The 24741-nt window shown below is 45.8% G+C and overlaps 1 protein-coding gene across 1 annotated transcript in view; it reads left to right on the forward strand.

Moving 5' to 3' along the window:
• The first annotated feature begins 931 nt into the window (after window positions 1–931).
• Window positions 932–24741, forward strand: part of gucy1a2 (guanylate cyclase 1, soluble, alpha 2) — a 56036-nt gene continuing 32226 nt past the window's right edge. The window contains exons 1-5 of the mRNA XM_029716104.1: window positions 932–936; window positions 1042–1951; window positions 20674–20886; window positions 21098–21370; window positions 23806–23949. Of these exons, the coding sequence (XP_029571964.1) occupies window positions 932–936; window positions 1042–1951; window positions 20674–20886; window positions 21098–21370; window positions 23806–23949 (1545 nt within the window). The remainder of the gene's footprint in view (window positions 937–1041; window positions 1952–20673; window positions 20887–21097; window positions 21371–23805; window positions 23950–24741) is intronic.

A 24741-nucleotide genomic window follows, 5' to 3' on the forward strand; every position in this document is an offset into this window, starting at 1 on the left:
CTCTCTATCTTCCTTGCACTACATTCCTCCCTCCCTCCGTCTCTCTACCTTCCACCCTCCATCTCCCTCTACCTCACTCCCTCCATCTCCCTCTACCTCACTCCCTCCATCTACCTCCCTCCCTCCCTCCATCTCCCTCTACCTTCCTCCATCTACTTCTACCTTCTTCTGTCTGTCTGTCTACCTCCCTCCCACCATCTCTCTCTACCTCCCTCTCTCCATGTCTCTTTACCTCCCTCTCCATGTCTCTCTACCTCCCTCTCTCCATCGCTGTCTCAGCCGTGACATGCCTGTAAATGTCAGCATGCTCTTCACCATACCCTCATTACCTAACCCACCTGTGTGTGTGTGTGTGTGTGTGTGTGTGTGTGTGTGTGTGTGGTTTGTCGTTTTTTGTGTGTTGTCCAGCCTGTTGTGTTCTCTCTGTTTGTTATGCATCAGGGTTGACTGATCAGTCAGAAAAACAGCAGCTGTGTGTGTGTATGTGCTCTAAAGCTGACTCAAGATCAGTGTTCTGCTCTGCTTGTCCTTCACAGTAAATAACTCCCTACAGCCCAGCCATGGCACTCCAGCTGTGTTCGTTTACTTTGATGTTGTGGTTGTGTTGTCCTTACGTTGTCCTGAGGTTGTGGTTGTGTTGTCCCTACGGTGTCCTGAGGTTGTTGTTGTGTTGTCCTTACGTTGTCCTGAGGTTGTGGTTGTGTTGTCCTTACGTTGTCCTGAGGTTGTGGTTGTGTTGTCCTTACGTTGTCCTGAGGTTGTGGTTGTGTTGTCCTTACGTTGTCCTGAGGTTGTTGTTGTGTTGTCCTTATGTTGTCCTGAGGTTGTGGTTGTGTTGTTCTTACGTTGTCGTTGTGTTGTCCTTACAGTGTCCTGAGATTGTGGTTGTGTTGTCCTTACGTTGTCCTGAGGTTGTGGTTGTGTTGCCCTCATGGTGTCCTGAGATTGTTGTTGTTGTTGTCCTTATGTTGTCCTGAGGTTGTGGTTGTGTTGTCCTTACGTTGTCCTGAGGTTGTTGTGTTGTCCTTATGTTGTCCTGAGGTTGTGTTGTCCTTACGTTGTCCTGATATTCTGGTGGTGCTGTGTTCTAGGTGTGCGGTTCTGTGAGCTGAGGGAGCGTTTCGGGGAGGAGTTCTTCGGTCTGTGTTTCGAGGAGAATGAGCGGGTTCTAAGAGCGGTGGGAGGGAACCTGCAGGACTTCTTTAACGGCTTTGACGCCATCTTAGAACACATCAGAACCTCGACCGGACGCCGCGCCTCTTCAGAGAGCCCCTCCTTTCAATGCAAAGACCCTCACGAGGAGGAGAGAGGAGGAGGAGGAGGAAGGGAGAGGGTGGGAGGAAAGCTTCTTCTCCTCCACTGCTTTAACCCCGCCCCTGTCGTGGGATTGGCTATGCCTGGTCTGATCCGAGCCGTCGCACGCCGAATCTTCCACTCCCAAGTTGTGGTGAAGGAAGCCGCTCCCCTAGCGCCCTTGTTGCCCAATGAGGACGCAGAACACTCAGGAGGAGACTCCCCCCCTACACCGACCCCCTCTCCATCACCCCCTTCCCCGTCTGCCCCCGTCTGCCTCTCATTCCTCATCAGAGAAACCTCACCCTCCCCTCCCTACATCCCTCCCTCCTCTGTCACTCTTCCAACAGAGACCTCCAAGCAGACCCTCCCGCCCCTCTCCCTCTCCCCCACTGACCTGCGCATTGGTCCAGCAACATTCTGCAGGGCCTTCCCCTTCCACCTGGTGTTAGGCCCCAGCATGGAGCTGCTGCAGCTAGGGGAAGGTCTGAGAAGGCAGGCACGGATCGAGCCTCACCGGACCTTCTCCTTCAGGGACTGCTTTGAGATTATCTCCCCCAGGATCCCGCCCACCTTCCAGGCCATATTGCTGCGCCTGGCCTCCCCTTTCACCATCCGCACCCGGCCAGACTGCTCCCAGTCAGGCACCAAGGAGAAGGTATTTATGTACTGTGTGTGTGTGTCTGTGTGTGTGTGTGTGTGTGTGTGTGTGTGTGGGCGCATCAGAAAAAGAGGCTAAAATGGTCCTGTTGTATAACATCCTCTATCTACAGTCTCCCCTGTCAGCAAGCTACACACACTGCTCTCTCCATCCTCTATCTACAGTCTCCCCTGTCAGCAAGCTACACACACTGCTCTCTCCATCCTCTATCTACAGTCTCCCCTGTCAGCAAGCTACACACACTGCTCTCTCCATCCTCCATCTACAGTCTCCCCTGTCAGCAAGCTACACACACTGCTCTCTCCATCCTCTATCTACAGTCTCCCCTGTCAGCAAGCTACACACACTGCTCTCTCCGTCCTCTATCTACAGTCTCCCCTGTCAGCAAGCTACACACACTGCTCTCTCCATCCTCTATCTACAGTCTCCCCTGTCAGCAAGCTACACACACTGCTCTCTCCATCCTCTATCTACAGTCTCCCCTGTCAGCAAGCTACACACACTGCTCTCTCCATCCTCTATCTACAGTCTCCCCTGTCAGCAAGCTACACACACTGCTCTCTCCATCCTCCATCTACAGTCTCCCCTGTCAGCAAGCTACACACACTGCTCTCTCCATCCTCTATCTACAGTCTCCCCTGTCAGCAAGCTACACACACTGCTCTCTCCATCCTCCATCTACAGTCTCCCCTGTCAACAAGCTACACACACTGCTCTCTCCGTCCTCTATCTACAGTCTCCCCTGTCAACAAGCTACACACACTGCTCTCTCCATCCTCTATCTACAGTCTCCCCTGTCAGCAAGCTACACACACTGCTCTCTCCATCCTCTATCTACAGTCTCCCCTGTCAGCAAGCTACACACACTGCTCTCTCCATCCTCTATCTACAGTCTCCCCTGTCAGCAAGCTACACACACTGCTCTCTCCGTCCTCTATCTACAGTCTCCCCTGTCAACAAGCTACACACACTGCTCTCTCCATCCTCTATCTACAGTCTCCCCTGTCAACAAGCTACACACACTGCTCTATCCGTCCTCTATCTACAGTCTCCCCTGTCAGCAAGCTACACACACTGCTCTCTCCATCCTCTATCTACAGTCTCCCCTGTCAGCAAGCTACACACACTGCTCTCTCCATCCTCTATCTACAGTCTCCCCTGTCAGCAAGCTACACACACTGCTCTCTCCATCCTCTATCTACAGTCTCCCCTGTCAGCAAGCTACACACACTGCTCTCTCCATCCTCTATCTACAGTCTCCCCTGTCAGCAAGCTACACACACTGCTCTCTCCATCCTCTATCTACAGTCTCCCCTGTCAACAAGCTACACACACTGCTCTCTCCATCCTCTATCTACAGTCTCCCCTGTCAGCAAGCTACACACACTGCTCTCTCCATCCTCTATCTACAGTCTCCCCTGTCAGCAAGCTACACACACTGCTCTCTCCATCCTCTATCTACAGTCTCCCCTGTCAGCAAGCTACACACACTGCTCTCTCCATCCTCTATCTACAGTCTCCCCTGTCAGCAAGCTACACACACTGCTCTCTCCATCCTCCATCTACAGTCTCCCCTGTCAACAAGCTACACACACTGCTCTCTCCGTCCTCTATCTACAGTCTCCCCTGTCAACAAGCTACACACACTGCTCTCTCCATCCTCTATCTACAGTCTCCCCTGTCAGCAAGCTACACACACTGCTCTCTCCATCCTCTATCTACAGTCTCCCCTGTCAGCAAGCTACACACACTGCTCTCTCCATCCTCTATCTACAGTCTCCCCTGTCAGCAAGCTACACACACTGCTCTCTCCGTCCTCTATCTACAGTCTCCCCTGTCAACAAGCTACACACACTGCTCTCTCCATCCTCTATCTACAGTCTCCCCTGTCAACAAGCTACACACACTGCTCTCTCCATCCTCTATCTACAGTCTCCCCTGTCAGCAAGCTACACACACTGCTCTATCCGTCCTCTATCTACAGTCTCCCCTGTCAACAAGCTACACACACTGCTCTCTCCATCCTCTATCTACAGTCTCCCCTGTCAGCAAGCTACACACACTGCTCTCTCCATCCTCTATCTACAGTCTCCCCTGTCAGCAAGCTACACACACTGCTCTCTCCGTCCTCTATCTACAGTCTCCCCTGTCAGCAAGCTACACACACTGCTCTCTCCATCCTCTATCTACAGTCTCCCCTGTCAACAAGCTACACACACTGCTCTCTCCATCCTCTATCTACAGTCTCCCCTGTCAACAAGCTACACACACTGCTCTCTCCATCCTCTATCTACAGTCTCCCCTGTCAACAAGCTACACACACTGCTCTCTCCGTCCTCTATCTACAGTCTCCCCTGTCAGCAAGCTACACACACTGCTCTCTCCGTCCTCTATCTACAGTCTCCCCTGTCAACAAGCTACACACACTCCTCTCTCCATCCTCTATCTACAGTCTCCCCTGTCAGCAAGCTACACACACTGCTCTCTCCATCCTCTATCTACAGTCTCCCCTGTCAGCAAGCTACACACACTGCTCTCTCCATCCTCTATCTACAGTCTCCCCTGTCAACAAGCTACACACACTGCTCTCTCCATCCTCTATCTACAGTCTCCCCTGTCAACAAGCTACACACACTGCTCTGCTTCTTCTTTATAATTTCTTCTATTCCAGTCTTCCTGTCTTTTTCTCGTAAATTAGTTATGTTCCTCTGGGTTATAGCTTTAAAAGTCTGTGTTGTTTCCTAGTTGTTCTTGGATTTGTCTGTCCTTTTCTACCAGACTATTTCTGTAGGTTAGTTGTCCTCTGGAGAGCCATCTGTCCCAGCTGAACTCATTTGAATGCTTTTAACTGACTGTGTTCAGGGAGTCTTTTCAGGTCAGGTTTCTGTCTTCTAGTAACACTGTGTTATCTGTACGCCACCTGGTGATATTAGTTGAACATTTACATATTTTTGATTGCAATAAGTTGAAAAGATACCTTAAGGTCTGCTACTTTGCAGAACGAACCATCTTTCCAAGCTACTGGTTTTTTACCATACGTTGAGTTGAAAGATTTGCATGCAGGGAGAATACGTTACAGAGCCTAGTAAATTATATTTACCATATCAATGCATGATTGCTCTATAATGAATCTGCACAAGATCAGCTAATATTGAGAATTCCAACACAAATGTACACAGTTTAGTAGGTGTGTGTGTGTTCCTATAGTTGTTTCTGCTCCGTACGGGGTTTTAAATGGATGGCTGTGTTGTTGCAGGGGGTTTCAGAGGGACACATCACGGACTGAAAATCTCCCCAAACCCAAATCATCTGTGATCCTCTGTATTGGCTCTTATCTGCTGTGGCTGTCCCCTGCATGCACAGACACACACACACACACACACACACACACACACACGCTCTTTTTTGTACAGTACCAGGAGCTCCTCTCCGCAGTCTGAACTCGTGCATCACTACATCTCTCTATCTCCCTCTCTCCCACTCACTCCCTCGCTTTTATCTTTCTCTCCTCCCTCCCACTCGGCTGGCGTTCTCTCACAGGGTTCCCCTCTCAGGCAGATATGAGTGTCACTACATAACCCTTTCTGCTTTCCTATCTTTGAGAATACAATATTAGTCCCCTGTTTTAGAGGACCTTAGTTGGGCCTGGGTTTGACCATTTTAGCTTGGTTGGGCCCCTTTCACACACACACACACACACACACACACACACACACACACATAAAAATACAGTTATTGCAGATGAAATATGTCTCTGTGCGTCACCCGTGTCTCTATTTTGACGATGGTTGGGTAACCACGGTGATGAATCAAAAAGCAGTGTGAAGTGTAGAGCAGGTCAATTCTGACTGAGTTAGCAGAAACACACACACCTCAGGTGGAATAACACAACCACCTGCCTTTCCCAACTAGCTCTCACAGTCTCATGTCAGAATTAGTCGTTCATCCATGTTTCTCTAACGTCAAATTTCGAAATTGTTCCAAACGTCAAATTTTGAAATTGTTCCAAACGTCAAATGTCTAAGTGTTTAAGGTTACATTTTGGCATTAACTCTGAATTTTTAAGGCTAGGGTTAATATTAGGCATTAACTCTGAATTCTTAAGGCTAGGGTTAATATTAGGCATTAACTCTGAATTCTTAAGGCTAGGGTTAATATTAGGCATTAACTCAGAATTTTTAAGGCTAGGGTTAATATTAGGCATTAACTCTGAAATCTTAACGTTAGGCATTAACTCTGAAATCTTAACGTTAGGCGTTAACTCAGAATGGTTAAGGTAAGGGTTAAGGTTTGGGATAGGCTTAAACAGAAATATCAAAAACAACTTCATATCGCTGGATTGGAACTTGCCATCCCCGTCCACAAGGCCTTAGCAAAACCAATAGCTACTTTAGGGTAAGAGTGTTGCCCCATCATCTCCCAACGTCCTCAGATATGGATGGACATCGAATACTGACTTGTGGTGACCAGGTTGGCCTTTCCCTAACACACACACACACACACACACACACACACACACACACACACACACACACACACACACACACACACACACACACACACTGTGTTACTGTGGCATTAACACTGTAAACCCCGGCAGTGGTAAGGACACCATCGTGTTCCTGCAGCAATCTGAATCTAAGTCTGTCATTAGTGAGTGTTTCATTAGTGAGTGTGTCATTAGTGAGTGTGTCATTAGTGAGTGTGTCATTAGTGATTCTGTCATTAGTGATTCTGTCATCAGTGATTCTGTCATCAGTGAGTGTGTCATCAGTGAGTCTGTCATTAGTGAGTGTGTGTCATTAGTGAGTGTGTGTCATTAGTGAGTGTGTGTCATTAGTGAGTGTGTGTCATTAGTGAGTGTGTGTCATTAGTGAGTCTGTCATTTGTGAGTCTGTCATTAGTGAGTGTGTCTTTGTGTATTTATGTTTGCATCAGGAGGAGGTCTGTCAAAAAAGGGACATAATAAGGTCAAACTTTAGCTAGCAAGGATCAAACCTGTCGTCAGGTGCAACGTTAGCAATACAAATCTTCTTCTTCGCACATTACACATTAAGAAAAGGCTATGTATTCAGATAGTTAAATCACAGTATCATAGACTAGTGTCAGAGCGGATAATAATGACATGCAGCATGTAGCTAGCTAGCTATAAACAAAACTTAGCTACTTATCAACAACACACCAGATTCAGGTTTGGTTTGACGGTAGAAACCTGTCGAATGTAATCCATAAGATGGTTGACCAACTTTATGGAAGCCCATTTTCACCTGAGTAGCTATTTCTCGAGCAAGGACAAGTACTAACCACACGTCTTGTCTGGAGCAGAGGTTTCACTGGGGAAGTTTGTTTTGCGTGACCCGGTGCCCCGGGTGTGCAGGGTTTGCTCATTTTCAACCATTCCATTGGTCCTCCTAAGGAGCACGGGGCTATGCAGAGCGAACTCGCCCAGTCTTTTCCAAGGAAACACAGTGTCACCACCTATAATTAGACAAAAGGGGGCATAAATTGTTAACATAATTGTAATCCAAACCAAACCCTCAAGTAAATCATGATGCAGTCACTTACCAAACTCTGACTTTATGACCAAAACTGCCCTATTTACACATTGTAGTACATTTTGACACTACAATGAATGTTTCTTTCTCATATCGATGACACAGAGGTCATTTAAAACTACAGAAGTTGGTTCTAAGGGGCAGTTGACCTTTAATAGTCAGACCAGGGACAGTGATCTAAAATGCATTCAGAAAGTATTCAGACCCTTTGACTTTTTCCACATTTTGTTACGTTACAGCCTTATTCTAAATTTGATTCGATAGTTTTTCCCCTCATCAATTTACACACAGTATACCATACTGACAAAGGAAAAAGGTATACAAAAACCCCCCCGGAAATATTACATTTACAAAAGTATTCAGACCCTTTACTCAGTACTTTGTTGAAGCACCTTTGGCAGCAATTACAGGCTCGAGTCTTACTGGGTATGACGCTACAAGCTTGGCACACCTGTATTTGGGGAGTTTCTCCCATTCTTCTCTACAGATACTCTCAAGCTCTGTCAGGTTGGATGGGGAGCATCAATGCACAGCTATTTTCAGGTCTCCCCAGAGATTTTTGATCGTGTTCAAGTCTGGGCCCTGACTGGGCCACTCAAGGACATTCAGAGACTTGTCCCGAAGCCACTCCTGGATTGCCTTGGCTGCATGCTAAGGGTCATTGTCCCGTTGGTTGGGGAACTTTCGCCCCAGTCTGAGCTCCTAAGCGCTCTGGAGCAGGTTTTCATCAAGAATCACTCTGTACTTTGTTCCGTTCATCTTCCCCTCAATCCTGACTAGTCTCCCAGTTCCTGCCGCTGAAAAACATCCCCACATCATGATGCTGCCACAACCGTGCTTCAAATCAAATGCGCCGAATACAACAGGTGTAGTAGACCGTACAGTGAAATGCTTATTTACAAGCCCTTAACCAACAATGCAGTTTGAAGAAAAATAAGTGTTAAGTAAAAAAATGAAAAGTTAAAGAGCAGCAGTAAATAACAATAGCGAGGCTATATACAGGGGTTACTGGTACAGTCAATGTGCGTGGGCACAGGTTAGACGAGGTAATTGAGGTAATATATACATGTAGGTAGAGTTAAACTGAATATGCATAGATAATAAACAGAGATTAGCAGCAGCATAAAAGAGTGGGGGGGGCAATGCAAATACTCTGGGTAGCCATTTGATTAGCTGTTCAGGACTCTTATGGCTTGGGTGTAGAAGCTGTTAAGAAGCCTTTTGATCTTAGACTTGGCCCTCTGGTACCGCTTGTCATGCGGTAGTAGAGAGAACAGTCTATGACTGGGGTGGCTGGAGTCTTTGAAAATTTTTAGGGCCTTTCTCTGACACCGCCTGGTATAGAGGTCCTGGATGGCAAGAAGCATGGCCCCAGTGATGTACTGGGCCATACGCACTACCCTCTGTAGTGCCTTGCGGTCGGAGGCAGAGCACTTGCCATACCAGGCAGTGATGCATCCAGTCAGGATGCTCTCGATGGTGCAGCTGTAGAACTTTTTGAGGATCTGAGGACCCATGCCAAATCTTTTCAGTCTCCTGAGGGGGAACAAGTTTTGTCTCTGAATGTGGTACCAATGTCTCACTCTCCTTTTCCTTTACTCCTTTAACTTCCCTCTCTCTCACACACACACACACACATACACACACACACACAGTTATTACTGATGCTGAGAGCCCAGACCTCCAGCTCTGTGTGTACACCTTTCTGCACACAGAAGAGACATCTTACTGACATGCCGTCAGGACTGCCCTCATCTCTCTCTCTCTAGCTCCTTCACTCCAAACCCCTGTCTGCCCCTTCCTTTTCCTCTAACCAGTAAATCCCCCTTCACCTAACCAGAACCCCCTACTCACAGCACCTAACCAGAACCCCCACTCCCCTACTCACAGCACCTAACCAGAACCCCCACTCCCCTACTCACAGCACCTAACCAGAACCCCCACCCCCCTACTCACAGCACCTAACCAGAACCCCCCCCCTACTCACAGCACCTAACCAGAACCCCCCCCTACTCACAGCACCTAACCAGAACCCCCCCTACTCACAGCACCTAACCAGAACCCCCACCCCCCTACACACAGCACCTAACCAGAACCCCCCTACTCACAGCACCTAACCAGAACCCCCACCCCCCTACTCACAGCACCTAACCAGAACCCCCAGCCCCTACTCACAGCACCTAACCAGAACCCCCCTACTCACAGCACCTAACCAGAACCCCCACCCCCCTACTCACAGCACCTAACCAGAACCCCCACCCCCCTACTCACAGCACCTAACCAGAACCCCCACCCCCCTCCTCACAGCACCTAACCAGAACCCCCACCCCCCTACTCACAGCACCTAACCAGAACCCCCACCCCCTACTCACAGCACCTAACCAGAACCCCCACCCCCCTACTCACAGCACCTAACCAGAACCCCCACCCCCCTACTCACAGCACCTAACCAGAACCCCCACCCCCCTACTCACAGCACCAACCAGAACCCCCCTACTCACAGCACCTAACCAGAACCCCCACTCCCTTACTCACAGCACCTAACCAGAACCCCCACTCCCCTCCTCACAGCACCTAACCAGAACCCCCACCCCCCTACTCACAGCACCTAACCAGAACCCCCACCCTCATTCTCACAGCACCTAACCAGAACCTCCACTCCCTTACTCACAGCACCTAACCAGAACCCCCACCCCCTACTCACAGCACCTAACCAGAACCCCCACCCCCCTACTCACAGCACCTAACCAGAACCCCCACCCCCCTACTCACAGCACCTAACCAGAACCCCCACCCCCCTACTCACAGCACCAACCAGAACCCCCCTACTCACAGCACCTAACCAGAACCCCCACTCCCTTACTCACAGCACCTAACCAGAACCCCCACTCCCCTCCTCACAGCACCTAACCAGAACCCCCACCCCCCTACTCACAGCACCTAACCAGAACCCCCACCCTCATTCTCACAGCACCTAACCAGAACCCCCACTCCCTTACTCACAGCACCTAACCAGAACCCCCACTCCTCTACTCACAGCACCTAACCAGAACCCCCACTCCCTTACTCACAGCACCTAACCAGAACCCCCCCATCATGTATCTGTTTTTACTGCTGGTGTTGTGTCATATGGTCACTGTCTCCACTCTCTGTTGTGTAAATATGACCCAGAGAGAAAGGGAGAGCAGTGACTTTCAAAGCCTCCTCTCTTTTTGTTCTTCTGAACAACAAACAACAAACATCACAGTGTTGAGGGGGGCATCGGATCAAAGGTTCACTAAATGTCTCAATCTTCTTTGTTCCCTGTCACACAAGCGCGCACAAACACACACACGTGCACACACACACACGCATGGCCTTGTCTTGTAAAACAGCCTCCACAATAACAGAGCAACAGAGCAGCGGAGAAATCAACATTGTAAAGCGCCAGACGCCAGCAGAGTTGGGCTTGAGAAGAAGGTGTCTGAGGACAGGTTGGCCTTAAGGTCTCACAGGATTTTTACATAGATCTGAGTGGGCATATAGTGGGATACCATGTTTCAGGATGCCTGGCTGTGTGGATGTCTTTGTCTACCTGTGTGTGTCTGTGAGCAGGCTTCGTGCATTTGTGTGTGTGTGTGTGTGTGTCACAGATTTCTTCGTCGTCTGACGATATAACGAAATCGCTGTCGGAGAAAGTGGACCAATACGCAGCGGGTTGCGTGTTCAACATCATGATTTAGTAACTGAATGAGAACACGTGAAAACAAGAACAACGAATGACCGTTTCGCAGGCTATACCTAGCAGTGCAAAAAACAACTACCCACAACCAACCAAACAAATACACACCTACTTATAGGACTCCCAATCAGAGGCAACTAGAAACACCTGCCTCCAATTGAGAGTCCAGCACCCAAAACTACACATAGAAAACCAAACCTAGAACCTATACCAAAACTAACACCCCCCCCACTACACCACACACAAAACCCCATAATACAAAACAAATATACCTCTGCCACGTCCTGACCAAATATAATACAAATAATACCTAAATATTGGTCAGGACGTGACAGTGTGTGTGTGTGTATGTGTGTGTAAGTGACTCATTGACTTGTGCTCTGTACTTCTATGCAAATGAGTCTGTTTACACGCCAGTCTGCTTAAATCCTCTTTTTCTCTCTCTGTTTTTCCCTCTCTGCCCACCTCTCCTTTTCTCTCTCACTTTCTCTGTCTATCTCTCATTCTCTCACTCTCTCTTTCTCTCTCTCCATCTCTCTGTTCTCCTTCTCTGTCCTCTGGTTGAGAGTGGGGCTGTGGTTCTCTGTGGTCTGTGTGGATGTGTGTTACTGATCTGTGTTACTGTTGTGCTGCTGATAGTGTTTGATGAAGACACAGAGTTGTATTTGATGAAGACACAGAGTTGTATTTGATAAAGACACAGAGTTGTATTTGATAAAGACACAGAGTTGTATTTGATAAAGACACAGAGTTGTATTTGATAAAGGTTGCACTCTTTTTTTTTGTTATTCTTGTTGTGCTGTTTAAGATAGGTGCACTTGATTCAGAAGCTCTGCACACTGGGTAGGCAAAGTGTTCCGCTTTTGAACCATTTCATTTGTCTGAAAAGACAAACTCCACCTACCCGGTGGACGGGGAGATCTGTGGCTAAATTGAGTGTGCCTACTGCGCTGGCCAATCAGATAGCTCAAATCACCGTGCCTAGAGCTTCCACGACCCTGGCCACATACTAGCCTATGTAAGATTTCCTAACTTTTAAAACTTTGATCAGAGAGAGACTGTCAAAGAATACAGCAAAGAGCTGCTGTTTTTATGAGTGACTTCATGGTTAAGTTTTTATTCTGCACTATTACAAAACATAAAACACGGTTCTCCCTACTCCCACTTGCACTGCAGCTGCAATAAATGAGTAGCCAAGTGTATCGATAGCCCTGCATTTGTATTATTATTTGGAGCTCGTTCTGTCTATTTTAATATCAATAAATATTTCACTTTCTCTGGTCATAGGAACAACATGAATTTGTGCATGACGCAGATGTGGTGTGACTCGAGTTTTTCCATCAGGTGTAAGACGGTGCCCCCTCTCTCTGGTCAGTCTCACTGTAGGAAAGGAAGGAGAGAGCAGGGCCAGTGAGAGGCGGACCCTCTGCTGCTCTCTCCCTCCCTCCGCTGAGACTAATGCTGTGTTCAAAACAACTGGGAACTCAGAAATCTCTGACTTCCGACTTCAGTGCGTTCAAGACAACTGGGAACGTTTGAGATCCGACTCGGAAAAATCAGTCATCAAACTCGGAATTCCATGTCGGAAACTAGGGCATGTTTCTAGAGCTCTGACGTTGCGACCTGAAGATCATTGACGTCGTGATTTGACCTCAGGTTTTTTTTGTTCCCAAAAGCACCATGACCATCATATGCAGGTACCGTCAGTCCAGTAAAATAAAAAAGCAAATTATTTGCAGATTAGTTCAATTTATGCTAAGCTGTGCCTCACAAGTGATACAACAACTGATCAATTCTGTTATCAAAGCTTGAGTTTTGAAATATAATATGGTCTGAGAAGAACAATGTTGGCGGGCCAGGCATATTGTTTATTTATTTTATTTCACCTTTATTTAACCAGGTAGGCCAGTTGGGAACAAGTTCTCATTTACAACTGTGACCTGGCCGAGATAAAGCAAAGCAGTGCGACAAAAAACAACAACACAGAGTTACACGTGAGATAAACAAACGTACAGTCAATAGCACAATAGAAAAATCTATGTACAGTGTGTGCAAATGGCGTAAGTAGGTAAGGCAATAAATAGGCCATAGTAGTGAAGTAATTACAATTTAGCAAATAACACTGGAGTGATAGATGTGCAGATGATGATGTGCAAGTATAAATACTGGTGTGCAAAAGAGCAAAAAGTAAATTAAAACAATATGGGGATGAGGTAGGTAGTTGGGTGGGTTATTTACAGATGGACTATGTACAGCTGCAGTGATCGGTAAGCTGCTCAGATAGTTGATGTTTAAAGTTAGTGAGGGAAATATAAGTCTCCAGCTTCAGCGATTTTGCAATTCGTTCCAGTTATTGGCAGCAGAGAACTGGAAGGAAAGGCGGCCAAAGGAAGTGTTGGCTTTGGGGATGACCAGTGAAATATACCTGCTGGAGCGTGTGCTACGGGTGGGTGTTGTTATGGTGAGCAGTGAGCTGAGATAAGGCGGAGCTTTACCTAGCAAAGACTTATAGATGACCTGGAGCCAGTGGGTCTGGTGATGAATATGTAGCGAGGGCCAGCCGACGAGATCATACAGGTCGCAGTGGTGGCTGGTATATGGGGCTTTGGTGACAAAACGGATGGCACTTTGATAGACTGCATCCAGTTTGGTGAGTAGAGTGTTGGAGGCTGTTTTGTAAATGACATCACCGAAGTTGAGGATCGGGAGGATAGTCCGTTTTATGAGGGTATGTTCGGCAGCGTGAGTGAAGGGGGCTTTGTTGCGAAATAGGAAGCCAATTATAGATTGAATTTTGGATTGGAGATGCTTAATATGAGTCTGGAAGGAGAGTTTACAGTCTAAACAGACATCTAGGTATTTGTACTTGTCCACATATTCTAAGTCAGAACCGTCCAGAGTAGTGATGCTAGTCGGGCGGGCGGGTGCGGACAGCGATCGGTCGAAAAGTATGCATTTAGTTTTACTAGCGTTGAAGAGCAGTTGGTGGCCACGGAAGGAGTGTTGTATGACATAAAATAAGCATGCCCCTTTTCAAAAATGTAGAACTAAGAACAGATATAGCCATTGGTTCACTCCAAACCTGACTGCCCTCGACCAGCACAAAACATCCTGTGGCGTACTGCACTAGCATCGAATTGTCCCCGCGATATGCACATTTTCAGGAACCAATACACACAGTCAGTTAGGAAAGCAAAGGCTAGCTCTTTCGAACAGAAATTTGCATCCTGTAGCTCTAACTCCAAAAAGCTTTGGGACACTGTAACGTCCATGGAGAATAAAAGCACCTCCTCCCAGCTGCCCACTGCACTGAGGCTAGGAAACAATGTCACTACCGATAAATCCATGATAATCGAGAATTTCAATAAGCATTTCTCTACGGCTGGCCATGCTTTCCTCCTGGCTACCCCAACCCCGGCCAACAGCTCCGCACCCCCCGCAGCTACTTGCCCAAGCCTCCCCAGTGTCACGCCTGCTCCCACTCTTCCTCCCTGGCGCTCGAGGGCGCCAGGGGGGATATTGGACTCACCTGGACTCACTCAGTCACCTGTTTATTACCTTCCCTATATTTGTCAGTTCCCCAGCTCTGTTCCCCGCTGCTGCATTAATTCTAATTTGTCTTTGTTCCCCCTGTGCTAACGCTGTTCTTGTCTCGTTCTATGTCCGTTCCCTATTAAATGTTTGACTCCCCGTAACTGTGTCGCCTCTCCAGTGTCATCCCTTGACACCCAGCTTCTCCTTCACCCAAATCCAGATAGCAGATGTTCTGAAAGAGCTGCAAAACCTGGACCCGTACAAATCAGCTGGGCTAGACAACCTGGACCCTCTCTTTATAAAATTATCCTCCGCCATTGTTGCAACCCCTATTACTAGTCTGTTCAACCTCTCTTTCGTATCGTCCGAGATTCCTGAAGATTGGAAAGCTTTCGCGGTCAACCCCCTCTTCAAAGGGAGTGACACTCTAGACCCAAACTGTTACAGACCTATATCCATCCTGCCCTGCCTTTCCAAAGTCTTTGAAAGCCAAGTTAACAAACAGATCACGGACCTTTTCAAATCCCACCGTACCTTCTCCTCTGTGCAATCCGGTTTCCAAGCTGGTCACGGGTGCACCTCAGCCACACCCAATGTCCTAAACAATGTCATAACCACTAGCAATAAAAGACAGTACTGTGCAGCCGTCTTCATCAACCTGGCCAAGGCTTTCGATTCTGTCAATCACTGTATTCTTATCGGCAGACTCAACAGCCTTGGTTTCTCAAATGAATGCCTCGCCTGGTTCACCAACTACTTCTCAGATAAAGTTCAGTGTGCCAAATCGGAGAGGGCCTGTTGTCCGGACATCTGGCTGTCTCTATGGGGGTACCACAGGGTTCAATTCTCAGGCCGACTCTTTTCTCTGTATATATCAACAATGTCGCTCTTGCTGCGGGTGATTCCTTGATCCACCTCTACGCAGACAACACCATTCTGTATACATCTGGCCCTTCTTTCGACACTGTGTTAAGATGGTGAGGAAATTACTTTTAACGAACAACCAGACATCCTCTACTGACGGGATGAGGTCAATATCCTTCCAGGATACCCGGGCCAGGTCAATTAGAAAGGCCTACTCGCAGAAGTGTTTTAGGGAGCGTTGGACAGTGATGAGGGGTGGTCATTTGACCGCGGACCCATAACGGATGCAGGCAATGTTGCAGTGATAGCTGAGATCCTGATTGAAAACAGCAGAGGTGTTTGGATAACAAGTTAGTCAGGATAATATCAATGAGGGTGCCCATGTTTACGCATTTAAGGTTGTACCTGGTGGGTTCCTTGATAATTTGTGTAAGATTGAGGGCATCTGGCTTAGATTGTAAGACGGCCGGGGTGTTAAGCATATCCCAGTTTAGGTCACCTAGCAGGAAGAACTCTGAAGATAGATGGGCGGCAATCAATTCACATATGGTGTCCTGGGCGCACCTGGGAGCTGAGGGGGGTCTATAACAGGCGGCAACAGTAGATTGCAACTCTTCCCCATTTGGCAGTTCTATCTTGACGGAAAATGTTGTAGTTGGGGATGGAAATCTCAGAATTTTTGGTGGCCTTCCTAAGCCAAAATGCTGTGATAATTTATTAAGCCTACTGCACAAACCTCATTCCTACACAACTGTTTTTATTAGGTTAATTTTACATTTTTTAAGTTATGTTTTAAACAATTCTGAGCGGTAGATCTTGGCTTGCTTTTTGACTGCGAAAGTGACCTTGACTCAGAAAAGGTTGGTGACCAGTGCTCTACATGTTACATACAGGTAGAGTACTCAACATACATAGGTAAGTGCATTTGCGTGTGTGTATTAGTGGTTGTGTGTGTGATTGTTTGTGTGTCAATGAATTCATACTTGTATGTGTTTGTATATGAATATGAGTGTGTGTGTGTGTAAGTTGTCTGTTAAGTGTGAGGGTAGTTTTCCGAGACACAGTCGCTTGGATTTTCAGTGTTCGTGGTATTCCTGCCGTCTCCATGGAGATTTCCATTAATGTGTCAGCCATGTGACTCCTCCCACTCTGCCCGCCACAGCCATAGAAAACTCCTGCTCACATCCTCCCACAATACACACTGCGACTGTACAGTACACAGTGCATTCGGAAAGTATTCAAACCCCTTGACTTTATCCACATTTTGTTATGTTACAGTCTTATTCTATATTGATTGAATTAGTTTTATCCCTCATCAAGCTACACACAGTACCCCATAATGACAAAGCAAAAATAGGTTTTCAGAAATGTTTGCAAGTACATAGATATTCAGACCCTTTACTCAGTACTTTGTTGAAGCACCTTTGGCAGTGATTACAGGCTTGAGTCTTCTTGAGTATAACGCTACAAGCTTGGCACACCTGTATTTGGGGAGTTTCTACCATTCTTCTCTACAGATACTCTCAAGCTTTGTCAGGTTGGATGGGGAGCGTCGCTGCACAGCTATTTTTAGATCTCTCCAGAGATGTTTGATCGGGTTCAAGTTTGGGCTCTGGCTGGGCCACTGAAGGACATTCAGAGACTTAGCTCGAAGCCACTCCTGCATTGTCTTGGCTGTGTGCTTAGGGTCGTTGTCCTGTTGGAAAGTGAATCTTCACCCAGGTCTGAGGTCCTGGAGAAGGTTTTCATCAAGGATCTCTCTGTACTTTGCTCCGTTCATCTTTCCCTTGATCCTGACTAGTCTCCCAGTCCCTGCCGCTGAAAAACATCCCTGCAGCATGATGCTGCCACCACCATGCTTCACCGAAGGGATGGTGCCAGGTTGCATCCATACGTGACGTTTGGCATTCAGGCCAAAGAGTTCAATCTTGGTTTCATCAGACCAGAAGTTCTTGTTTCTCATGTTCTGAGAGTCTTTAGGTGCCTTTTGGCAAACTCCAAGCGGGCTGTCATGTGCCTTTTACTGAGGAATGGCTTCTGTCTATCCACTCTACCATAAAGGCCTGATTGGTGGAGTGCTGCAGAGATGTCCTTCTAGAAGGTTCTCTCATCTCCACAGAGGAACTCTTGAGCTCTGTTAGAGTGACCATCGGGTTCTTGGTCACCTCCCTGACCAAGGCCCTTCTCCCCCGATTACTCAGTTTGGCCGGGTAGCCTGTTCTAGGAAGAGTCATGGTGGTTTGACACAATCCTGTCTCCAAGCTCAATGGACAATTCCTTCGACCTCATGACTTGGTTTTTGCTCTGACATGCACTGTCAACTGTGGGACCTTATGTAGACAGGTGTGTGCCTTTCCAAATCATGTCCAATCAATTGAATTCCTCCCAGGTGGACTCCAATCAAGTTGTAGAAACATCTCAAGGATGTGATCAATGGAAACAGGATGCACCTGAGCTCAATTACGACTCTCATAGCAAAGGGTCTGAGTACTTATGTAAATAAGGGATTTATTCTTTTTTTATATAAACTTTTAATAAACTTTGCTTTGTCATTATGGGGTATTGTGTGTAGATTGATGAGAAAACAAATCTAATCAATTTTAGAATAAGGCTGTAACGTAGCAAGATGTGGAAAAAGTCAAGGGTTCTGAATACTTTCCGAATGCACTGTATATGAGTGTGTATGTGTGTTTGTGTGTGTCTATCTACTTTCCGTAACTAAGTGTGTGTGCAGTACTCTGTCTCTCTGTAGACTATATGTAGGTAGTGTGTGTGTTAGATCTATGTAGACTATATGTAGGTAGTGTGTGTTTGTGTTATCTCTCTGTAGACTATATGTAGGTAGTGTGTGTGTGTTATCTCTATGTAGACTATATGTAGGTAGTGTGTGTGTGTTATCTCTCTGTAGACTATATGTAGGTAGTGTGTGTGTGTGTTATCTCTCTGTAGACTATATGTAGGTAGTGTGTGTGTGTGTTATCTCTCTGTAGACTATATGTAGGTAGTGTGTGTGTGTTATCTCTATGTAGACTATATGTAGGTAGTGTTTGTGTTATCTCTATGTAGACTATATGTAGGTAGTGTGTGTTATCTCTATGTAGACTATATGTATGTAGTGTGTGTGTGTTATCTCTATGTAGACTATTTGTAGGTAGTATGTGTGTGTGTTATATCTCTATGTAGACTATATGTAGGTAGTGTGTGTGTGTTATCTCTATGTAGACTATATGTAGGTAGTGTGTGTGTGTGTGTTATCTCTATGTAGACTATATGTAGGTAGTGTGTGTGTGTGTGTGTTATCTCTATGTAGACTATATGTAGGTAGTGTGTGTTATCTCTATGTAGACTATATGTAGGTAGTGTGTGTGTGTGTTATCTCTATGTAGACTATATGTAGGTAGTGTGTGTGTGTGTGTTATCTCTATGTAGACTATATGTAGGTAGTGTGTGTGTGTTATCTCTATGTAGACTATATGTAGGTAGTGTGTGTGTGTTATCTCTATGTAGACTACATGTAGGTAGTGTGTGTGTGTGTGTGTTATCTCTATGTAGACTATATGTAGGTAGTGTGTGTGTGTGTTATCTCTATGTAGACTATATGTAGGTAGTGTTTGTGTTACCTCTCTGTAGACTATATGTAGGTAGTGTGTGTGTGTGTGTTATCTCTATGTAGACTATATGTAGGTAGTGTGTGTGTTAGATCTCTGTAGATGTAGGTTGTGTGCGTTATGTAGAGCTAGGAGCGGGTTCTATAAATAAATCGGTCTGCAGTGGGCTCACAGGCGGAATAATCTATCTGACACGGGGCGGGGGGGGGGAGAGGATGCAAAGCTGTCATTAAGGCTAAGGGTGGCTACTTTTAAGAATCTCAAATGTAAAATATATTTTGATTTGTTTAACACATTTTTGGTTACTGCATGATTCAATATGTGTTATTTCATAGTTTGATGTCTTCACTATTATTTTACAATGTAAAATGTTTTAGAAATAAAGAAAATCCGTGGAATGAGTAGGTGTGTCCAAATACTTTATTGGTTAGATATTTTCTTCTTGGGTGAGAATGTTTTTCATACATTCTGGTAATCTACCAGAGCAACCAAAGACTAAACTACAGATACAGTAGCAGACAAACCTGACTTCTTTCAGTCAGCTGAGAGCCAGAGAGATGTTTTCAATCCTCAACACATCTTCATTTAACCCTGTGTTTTCTACAGCTGGACTTATTACCGCAGGGCCAGCGTTCTCTTGAACTGGTGTGTATGGGAGAATGGGTGACCACATCTCATTTGTTGCCTAGATGGTGTTGGAATGTGCAGCGCTACATCCCCATTGGAAAGGGGATTAGGGTCTTCAAAAAACTGGAGGCCTAAATCACTGTCGTGTTTGGACTACAACATCCTCTTAACGTTTCTGAATAGTCTTTCTATGCTTGTGTTTATAGATCAGGTAAGAGTTTGACCAAAATAATGGAAACGCCATGCATGCGCCCCTCCGTGGGGATAGATCCAGAATCTCCTAAATCTTTAACATGTATTGACTCATGAGGTTGAATACTTCAAGATATATTAGTGTTTTTTTTATATGTTCGAATGTTTCTTCCACATTGACAGAGTATTTTGTGTAGATTGTTGACAGAAAAATGACAATTAAATACATTTTAATCCCACTTTGTAACACAACAAAATGTGGAAAAAGTGTGAATACTTTGAACACACTGTATTTCCCACGGTCTGCATTCCATTGACCTCTTTATCACATTAATAACCTCTCTGTCCCCCCCTTCTCTCTCCCCTCTCTACCTCTCTCTCTCTACCTCTGTCTTCTCTCCCCCCCTCTCTCTCTCAACCTCTCTCTCTCAACCTCTCTCTCTCCCTGTCTTCTCCTCCCCTCTTTTTTTTCTTTACCTCTCTCCCCCCTCTTGCTCTCTCCACCTCTCTCTCACCCTGTCTTCTCCCCCTCCCCTCTCTCTCTTTTTTTTCTCTCTCTCCCTGTCTTCTCCCCCCTCACTCTCTCGATCTCTCTCTTTTACTCTTTGTCTTTGCCAGGTGATGGAGGTGAAGGGTCAGATGATTCATGTCCCAGAATCCTCTACTCTGATGTTCCTGGGTTCCCCCCGGGTGGACAAGCTGGAGGAGCTGATGGGCAGGGGCCTCTACCTGTCAGACATCCCCATCCACGACGCCACGCGTGACGTCATACTGGTGGGACAGCAGGCCAAGGCACAGGACGGCCTCAAGAACAGGATGGACAAACTCAAGGTACAGTCACACACACATGCAATACACACACACACACACACGTACACACACACATAGTCACACACACATACACGTGTGCTCACACTCATTATTCTGTCATGTAGATATTCAGCCGTGGACTGATCCGGCTTCAGAAGAAGAGGGGACGCGTCGGTCACTAAACCTTTACTCCATCATCCACATTCTACTATATCCCTCTGCTCTTCCCCAGGCCACTCTAGAAAAGACACACCAAGCTCTAGAAGAGGAGAAGAGGAGGACAGTAGACCTTCTCTACTCCATTTTTCCTGGTGACGTGGCCCAGAAGCTGTGGCAGGGGGAGTCTGTCCCCGCCAGGAAGTTTGATGATGTCACCATGTTGTTCTCTGACATCGTGGGCTTCACGGCAGTGTGTGCCCAGTGTACCCCCATGCAGGTCATCAGCATGCTCAACGAGCTCTACACACGCTTTGACTACCAGTGTGGAATACTGGATGTGTATAAGGTATGAACACACACCTGTTTGCACATGCACATACTGTGCACTCAGTGCATGCGTGTTATATGTGTCAGGGTTGGGGTCGATTCTGAATTGAGTTGTGAATTGTTCTTTAATTCCAATTCAATTATTTGAAAAATAATTTGAATTGAATTGCAATTCAATTATTGTATTTGAATTGAATTTTAATTGGCCACACCCCACAGGAAGCAGAATTTGAATTAAAGGAATTAGAATTTAATTCAATGAAATCCAAATGCCTTATTTATTCTACACATCACCAGAGCAATGTTTATTTTGACATCATGCATGGTTACCAATACCATTTAGCATAAGGTTGAAACATTTCGTCTTTAAAACTCATTCTCTTTAACAATTTTAAATAATTACAGTGGTCTGGAAATAATTCCCTTAATGTTTTGAAATATCAGAAGAAATGTTTTTTTTTCTCCCATAATGCATTAGATCAAACACTGCAGTATGGAAGGGAACAATCTAACATCTCATGACAAAGAAAAATACTGTTTGACATGTTTCAGTTATAATAAAACGTATATTTCATATGGTATGTGTATTATTTGCATTAATAAGTGGCATATCCTTTTTATAAAATATTTGTCAAATTAATGAGACTTTCATGTTTCACATCTCAGTTGATTCAAATTATATTCAATTTCTTCTTCCTGTGGGGTGTGGCCAATTCAAATTCAATTCAAAGTTATTGTTCACAATTGACACCAACCCTGATATGTGTCATCTGTCCACATAGGAGAGGTTTAGTGCAATTGAGTAATGGTGCTGCCTTGGGTAAATACAAGGATCAATCAAGTTGTTTTAAATCAGCAACGTGTGTGTGTGTGTGTGTGTGCGTGTGCGTGCGTATGTGGAAAAACACACTGATTAATGGCCAATGTAACGGTGCTTAACATGAGTGTGTCAGTACTGGCTGCCTGACAGAGTGGCATTACAGCAAGGCCCAGTGCGTCCATTAACAACCATCACTCCCTCTATCCATCCATTAACAACCATCACTCCCTCTATCCGTCCATTAACAACCATCACTCCCTCTATCCATCCATTAACAACCATCACTCCCTCTATCCATCCATTAACAACCATCACTCCCTCTATCCATCCATTAACAACCATCACTCCCTCTATCCGTCCATTAACAACCATCACTCCCTCTATCCGTCCATTAACAACCATCACTCCCTCTATCCGTCCATTAACAACCATCACTCCCTCTATCCGTCCATTAACAACCATCACTCCCTCTATCCGTCCATTAACAACCATCACTCCCTCTATCCGTCCATTAACAACCATCACTCCCTCTATCCGTCCATTAACAACCATCACTCCCTCTATCCGTCCATTAACAACCATCCATCCATTAACAACCATCACTCCCTCTATCCGTCCATTAACAACCATCACTCCCTCTATCCATCCATTAACAACCATCCATCCATTAACAACCATCCATCCATTAACAACCATCACTCCTTCTATCCGTCCATTAACAACCATCACTCCCTCTATCCGTCCATTAACAACCATCACTCCCTCTATCCATCCATTAACAACCATCACTCCCTCTATCCGTCCATTAACAACCATCCATCCATTAACAACCATCACTCCCTCTATCCGTCCATTAACAACCATCACTCCCTCTATCCGTCCATTAACAACCATCACTCCCTCTATCCGTCCATTAACAACCATCACTCCCTCTATTCGTCCATTAACAACCATCACTCCCTCTATCCATCCATTAACAACCATCACTCCCTCTATCCGTCCATTAACAACCATCACTCCCTCTATCCGTCCATTAACAACCATCACTCCCTCTATTCGTCCATTAACAACCATCACTCCCTCTATCCGTCCATTAACAACCATCACTCCCTCTATCCGTCCATTAACAACCATCACTCCCTCTATCCGTCCATTAACAACCATCACTCCCTCTATCCATCCATTAACAACCATCACTCCCTCTATCCATCCCTCCATCACTACATCAGCTCGTCCTTCGCTAGGGTTTGATCCAGCAGAGATACAGACAATTTTTCTTTCCCTTCCTCTCTCTTCACCCTTCCACTTTTTTACTTGACTCTTCCCCTTCTCTCTTTCTACTACCATTTTCTCTTGTTTCCACTTTCACCTTTCTCCCTCTCTCTTTTCCTGCTCCATGTGAGGAGAGAGAGAGAGAACCTTATGTTCCCATTGTCATGGTTACTTTGGATAAATGACTGTGACTGGCTGAAAATGAGAGTTGTGTTTCTTGTTGTCAGGTACAGCTTTTGAGTGTTTTTTTTACTTGTTTTATAATTTTTTATTATGAAAATGTTTAAATTTGATGAAAATACTGAAATCAAATCAACTGAAATGCTCATGGCTTCATGGAGTCTCCTCCAATCCCCATGTAGATTGAGACTATAGGCGACGCCTACTGTGTTGCGGGCGGGCTCCACCAGAAGATTGACAGCCATGCCAAGCCAATCGCACTCATGGCCCTGAAGATGATGGAGCTGTCAGAGGAGGTGTTAACGCCGGACAGCAAATCCATCAAGGTGAGTCTTCGCTTGGCACGGGGAGGGGGGCACTTTCTCCCTGACTTTCTTTTTCTGTCTTATTTTCTCTCTCCCTTTTCACTCCCCCTCTCTCTCTTTCTCTCTCTCCCTCCCTTTCTTTCTCTCCCTTTTCACCCTCTCCTACTCTGTCTCTGTCTCTCTTCTCATTCAAATTTAAATGTGGTTTACACCTATAATTTAAAGCATCTGTAAGCTAATCATTGCGGTGCTGTGTTGTGCTATTGTGTTGTGCTAGCTGTTTTGTGCTGTGTTGTGTTATGTGCTGTGCTGTGCTGTGCTGTGTTAGCTGTGATGTTCCACAGACAGAAGGGGTAACACAGTGTCACAGGGGCTATAATGCTGAAGAATCCTTTTAGAGCGTTTTCTCATCAAATCAAATCAAAGTTTATTTGTCACGTGCGCCGAATACATCAGGTGTAGACCTTACAGTGAAGTGCTTACTTACAGGCTCTAACCAATAGGGCAAAAAAGGAATTAGGTGAACAATGGGTAGGTAAAGAAATAAAACAACAGTAAAAAGACAGTGAAAAATAACAGTAGTGAGGCTATATACAGTAGAGGCTATATACAGTAGAGAGGCTATAACAGTAGAGAGGCTATAACAGTAGAGAGGCTATATACAGTAGTGAGGTTATATACAGTAGTGAGGCTATATACAGTAGAGGCTATATACAGTAGAGGCTATATACAGTAGAGAGGCTATATACAGTAGAGAGGCTACATACAGTAGAGAGGCTGTATACAGTAGAGAGGCTATATACAGTAGTGAGG

This window comes from Salmo trutta, chromosome 26 (assembly GCF_901001165.1).
Source record: "Salmo trutta chromosome 26, fSalTru1.1, whole genome shotgun sequence".
NCBI classification, from domain to species: domain Eukaryota; kingdom Metazoa; phylum Chordata; class Actinopteri; order Salmoniformes; family Salmonidae; genus Salmo; species Salmo trutta.